We start from the raw sequence: 5,352 nt of genomic DNA, 5'->3' as shown, positions 1-5,352 counted from the left end.
TTCTTCTTCTCCTCCATAGTTGTTCACTTTTACTATATAATGTATGACTTTCTTGGAAGTCCAGCTTTGTAGAGCTGTAAGAAGTAGTTTGTAATGATGTAAAATACTATATGAAATTGAATTTGTAGGAAAATGAGAAAATCAATAGATTATGTAATGTTTATTTGAATAAGCCAAAAATGATGAAAAGACTAATATAATATTTTATCTAAATGAATAAAGAGTTTCGAGTCATATATCCTTCACTATATCTAAATTTTTTTTAAGACTAGGTCTTTGAATGTTTCCAATAAATATAGATTTTGTTTGGGTAGTGTAAACGGTAACAATTTAACTTAAGTCATCAAATGTCGACCCTGCCTCTCTTCTTTGAGATTTATTGGAAAAAAGAATCTTTGGACTTTGTACAAAATTATTTTACAAACTTCCAATCCCTTTCCTCTCTCCCTCTCCTCGATAGGGATTGACAGACACCGGCTTACGATTCCATTATTTGTCTACTCACATATATTGGACTGTCCGTCGTTCATCTTTAATTAATCTGTCCCCCATCGCAAGGAGCTTCCTGCCAATTTCCCCGTGCACCCATTGCTGTCTCTGATGGCCCTCTCATTTACTTAAATAAAGCATTTAATTCGTTTTTCCTACGACACCGAACAGACCGCCAAATATTGCGAAGCTTATAATATATATAATATCCTTTCTTATCTTCTTGAACAGTTTTTTAAAAGATTGAGACGCCATTGAAACTAAGTTTGAAGTTACCTTTCTACATTTAATGTAGGAGCTTCTATTTTAGGCTTTGCTCCGGAAACAATTTACATTTCTTGATTGCCAACATGGATTCTTTTCCTCAGTACAAGCCGCTAACATCAAAAATCCCCTTGCTGAACAAAAATTACCATGTTTTACTGAGCTTCAGAGGGGAGGAAGTGAAAAAAACTCTAGTAGATCATATGTTGGAATCCTTAAATGCTATTGGAATACGTGTTCACAATAATAAGCTGAAGCGAGATGATATCGATGACGCCTTAAAGGAGGCAATTGAAAACAGCGATATCAATATCCCCATCTTTAGCAGAAGTTATGCTCGGTCATCGTGGTGTCTGCAGGAGGTTACGCGTATGTGGAAATCCAAAGTGCTCATCATTCCCCTCTTTTATGACGTCCAGCCGTTCCAGGTTCGAGTCGCAGAGAGTGAAAGCCAGGCAAGTAGACATGGCGAAACATTGCGGGAACACTATCCACCAGAAGCGATGGAGGAGTGGAAACAGGTGTTGCATCAAGTTTCCAATCTTCCCGGGTGGGCGTTCGACTCCAGATCCTGCTTTGAAGGAGACCTCGTGAAACGCATAGTCTGTGATGTTACCAACACATTTGATAAAATTCCCTTTCACAACGTTGCAAAGCATCCCGTCCAGCTTGAGAAGAAGTTACAAGAGGTCATTCGCTTGCTGAATCTACACAACCAAGCCGATGCGGTCACAGTCGGTATTTGGGGAATGGGCGGCTGTGGCAAAACAACCATTGCAAAGGCCGTGTACAACCATATCTTTCATTGTTTTGATTCTTGTTCTTTTCTGCCCGACGTTCGGAACATGTCCCACAAGCAATTTCGAGAGCAGACCATCAGAGAGGTTGTATGAACAATTTTTGCAATAACCCAACCAATTGTGAATTTCAAACTGAGGATTCTAGTTGATTTTACTTACTAATTCTTCTCGGTAGCCCTTGCTCTGTGCTAAAGTTTGTGACTTTTTAAGGAATTTATTCCATGTTATGTTTATGATGATTGTTTCTACGCTATTCTACACAGGTTTCTGCATCGCAGCGAGCCCTGGTGGTTTTAGATAATATTGATGACAGCAAGCAGATGGAGTTACTGATACGCGCAAATTGGGGCGGTCGGGGAAGCAGAATGATCGTAACAACGCGCGATAAGCACGTGTTAAACCTGTTACATATAGACGTAATTTACAAGATGGAAGGGCTGGAGTATGAGGAAGCCCTGCGTTTGTTCTCTTGGCATGCATTTTTGAGGCCCGAGCCAGATAAAATATATAGACAACAGTCGAAAAGGATTGTGAAGGCCTGTTGCGGTCTGCCCTTGGCAATTGAAGCCGCGGGAGATCTTTTGCACGACAAAAAGGAATCCCTTGAATACTGGAGAGAGGCATTGAGAACCCCAAAGAGCATCTGTCACCAAAAAATTTACGACGTGCTCAAGATTAGCTATGATAATCTCACTTATCAGGAGAAAGAGATATTTGTAGACATCGCTTGCATTTTCAGAGGTAAAGAGATAGAGCAGGGCATCCGGTACTGGAAAAGATTGAAGTGGGATGCACATACAGCCATCACAAATCTCGAGCTTAAATCTCTTATAATGATATGCGATGATGATATATTTATGATGCACAGCCTTCTCAGAGATATGGGAAAGGCGATCAGAAAAAAAGATAATTCCTCACCGTTCTCTTTCAACCGTCTCCCTGTGTTGACCCTTCGGTTCAAATTGGGGGCCTTCAAATTGTGCAGGAACTTTTGTGCTAATAAAAAATTAGAGACTACTATGGTGATTGAAAGCACACGTCCAGCTGGGAGAAGCAAAGCCATTACTGGATGTTGCTTTGTTTCTAATGAAAAACTGGGTTTAGAACTTCAAATTTCGGTTTGAATATCTTGTAGGTAGAGCTCTGATAGCGGTAATGCTTAGGAGGAACACCTACTCTGTTCATAACTGAATGGATCTGATCTTATATCGTCCAACCTGCCTACTATCTGCTCTGCAGATTTAATATGGATAGTCAGTGATTTAATATATGTTTCTCAGTCCTCCGTAGGTGATCAGTTTTCTATATATTTTATTGGTCTGTTTTTGTTCTGCACTTCTTGATTTGTCCAGCTCCACAGAGCTCTAAATTGTAAGCTGTAGCCGTGTCTGTAAATTGCAAGCTGTAGCCGTGTCTGTAAATTGCAAGCTGTAGCTGTGTTTGTCTTTGACAAAGTAGAAGCTCAAATGATAATGTTGTAATAGTTTGGTTTGATTAATATAAAATGTTTCTGGTTTTATTTCTGCTCTCGTTCAAGTCTTTCATCTGGTATCAGAGCCAATGGTAGATGATCTTGCCTGGAGAGCAAAAGGAATCCGGTGAAGTATAAGCCAAAAGAATTTGGAGAAGTGTTCTGCCCTGCTAGTAGTGTTTAAAGCTGTATCTGAAGCCAAATGGTCACTATTTTCTTTGGAGATCTTGTCTTCATTTGAAGCTGAAGCCATCGTGGCAGTGTTGATCAGAAATGCTATGTAAAGTCAATCATGTTTTTGAAATTGTTGAATCAGAGGAATTTGTCAGCAGTGAAAGATCACTATTTGAAGTCATAGGAAGGAGCAGACCCGTGCCATGATCAAATCTTCTCGGTGATGTACTTTGTGTGAATATGTTTGGTGATGCTCGTAGATCCAAGGAGAAGGAAGTTGCATCGTTGTTGTTTTCCAGCAGCAGTAGGAGATCTAGCCAAATCGTGATTAGAAAAGATTTCTGGGCACTAAAGGAGAGGAGACACCGCCAATACATCAGACACCATTACATTCAGACTGCTATCATTCTCAACTTACAGCATCACATCTCATAACTTCAAACTCATAGTAATTAATAGATTTACATCCTCATCCTTTTTACAGCTCTGCTGCGGAGCTGGACTCTGCTGTTCCAGAGATTACAAAATGCAGGCACAAAAGGTACATAGAAAACCTAATCATACGGTAGAGAGAGAACATAATGTTTTCTAAATCACCCACAAAATGTGGGAGTCTAGAGATGCGACAGTGGGCAGACTAGAGAAGTCAAATCGAATCCATGAAAGATCTTTCTTTAATGCTGTAGATATGATGTGCAAATAGAGGGTTTTAGACAAGATAGGTTAGTCATAGGGTTGTTGGGATTATTTCCAACACTCTTCATTAATCTCAATTATTAATTCCAATTCTTTTCTTGCCTTCTTTCATGATGTTTTGGCATCTAAAATCTTTAAATTCTAGAGATTGAATCTAGAAAATCCCATGATGCTATTGGGATGCTCTATCCATGAGCTCTAGCCCTCTTGGTTACTAGTCCATTATAGGTTTAGATGTGATTCACTTGTTTAAATTCTCAACACCTCCCATAGAGTCACACTTTGGGTGCTTGGGGATCCCAACTTTAGTGATCAGAAGCAAATTTGAAATATTGAAAAAAATATTTTCATATTTTTCTTGTTTTTCTATATGTTAGTAATTGACGTTTGAAGAACTTCGAGGCATTTTCAACCCTTGAAAGTTTGGCTTGTCCTTTAGAATGTTGCCATAGGCACATTCTTTCAGGACTTCGCCTTCAGCTCTTGGAGACCTTTCCAATGAGTTAAACGGCCTGCGATTTTGAGTCTTGAGTAGAAAGTTATGTCTAGTTAAAGTTAGGACAAAATTTCATATAGTTTTTTGAAAATTTCATAGTTTTGGATTTTATTATGCAAATAAACAAATCTGACTGTTGGGTTTTGATTCTCAAGGGGTTTTTGTGACCCTTGGAATCTCATGAACTGATATATGTTGGATTTTTGAATTGAGTAGATTACTTTTTGGCTTGCTTCAATTCTGTGTTTACCTTGTTCATGTAAACAAATCCACAATACTACAGGTTCTCACTCAGGTGTTGTCATCTGAATACATAATTCGGATCAGTGGTATCTAAGAAAGTTCACTCTTGTACGTCATATCACATGCGATCAACATATCAAAGATTGGGGTTGGAAACAAGAAATCCTTCAGACTACCTTCCTTTGAGATGCACACGATTGTAGATGGCTAAGTTGTAGACCAACGATGACATTAAAGCATTGGTTGTAGATGCATTAACAAAACAACGTGAAGAAATGATGGAGCAGTTCAAGCAAATGCTGGAAAGTCGTGGGTCACAAACAAACCTACCATTCACATGGTATACACCATTCAAGGTGCAAGTGAATTTAGATACACCCATGTTTCAAGGAAAGATTGATGTGGATGCTGTTGATGATTGGGTTTCAAAACTGGAAAGGTATTTCTCTGTCAACCATTTCTCAGATGAAGAGAAAATAAATTTTGCTCTTCTCAAATCTGAAAATCATGTGAAAGATTTGTGGGAAGCAAAGTTAGCATCCAAGGTAGCAGAAACTGGCAGTAGTTTTATTTTTTATCAAAAACCCACATGGGGAGAATTCATGGAGCACATAAAGGAAGAATATTTTCTTGTAGATACATATGAAGATGAATATATGTAGAGGGAATTGCTTCACCAGAAAAAAGGACCAAACTATTCAGGAATATACTAATATGTT

General features: G+C 38.7%; 1 protein-coding gene across 1 annotated transcript; it reads left to right on the top strand.

The window, feature by feature from the left end:
* The first annotated feature begins 839 nt into the window (after window positions 1-839).
* LOC131029054 (disease resistance protein RUN1-like) lies at window positions 840-2,677 on the top strand. The gene is made up of 2 exons (XM_057959449.2): window positions 840-1,637; window positions 1,817-2,677. Exons 1-2 carry the CDS (start codon window positions 840-842, stop codon window positions 2,675-2,677), a joined length of 1,659 nt encoding a protein of 552 aa, XP_057815432.2.
* The last annotated feature ends 2,675 nt before the right edge of the window (window positions 2,678-5,352 follow it).

The sequence above is a fragment of the Cryptomeria japonica genome, chromosome 3 (assembly GCF_030272615.1).
Source record: "Cryptomeria japonica chromosome 3, Sugi_1.0, whole genome shotgun sequence".
In the NCBI taxonomy this organism is placed as follows: domain Eukaryota; kingdom Viridiplantae; phylum Streptophyta; class Pinopsida; order Cupressales; family Cupressaceae; genus Cryptomeria; species Cryptomeria japonica.
This window is presented reverse-complemented; position numbering and strand designations above follow the sequence as displayed.

Coding starts and splice junctions, on each gene's coding strand:
- LOC131029054 (XM_057959449.2), top strand. CDS start 840: ATGGATTCTTTTCCTCAGTACAAGCCGCTAACATCAAAAATCCCCTTG. Junction 1,638..1,816: donor GAGAGCAGACCATCAGAGAG/GTTGTATGAACA, acceptor TATTCTACACAG/GTTTCTGCATCGCAGCGAGC.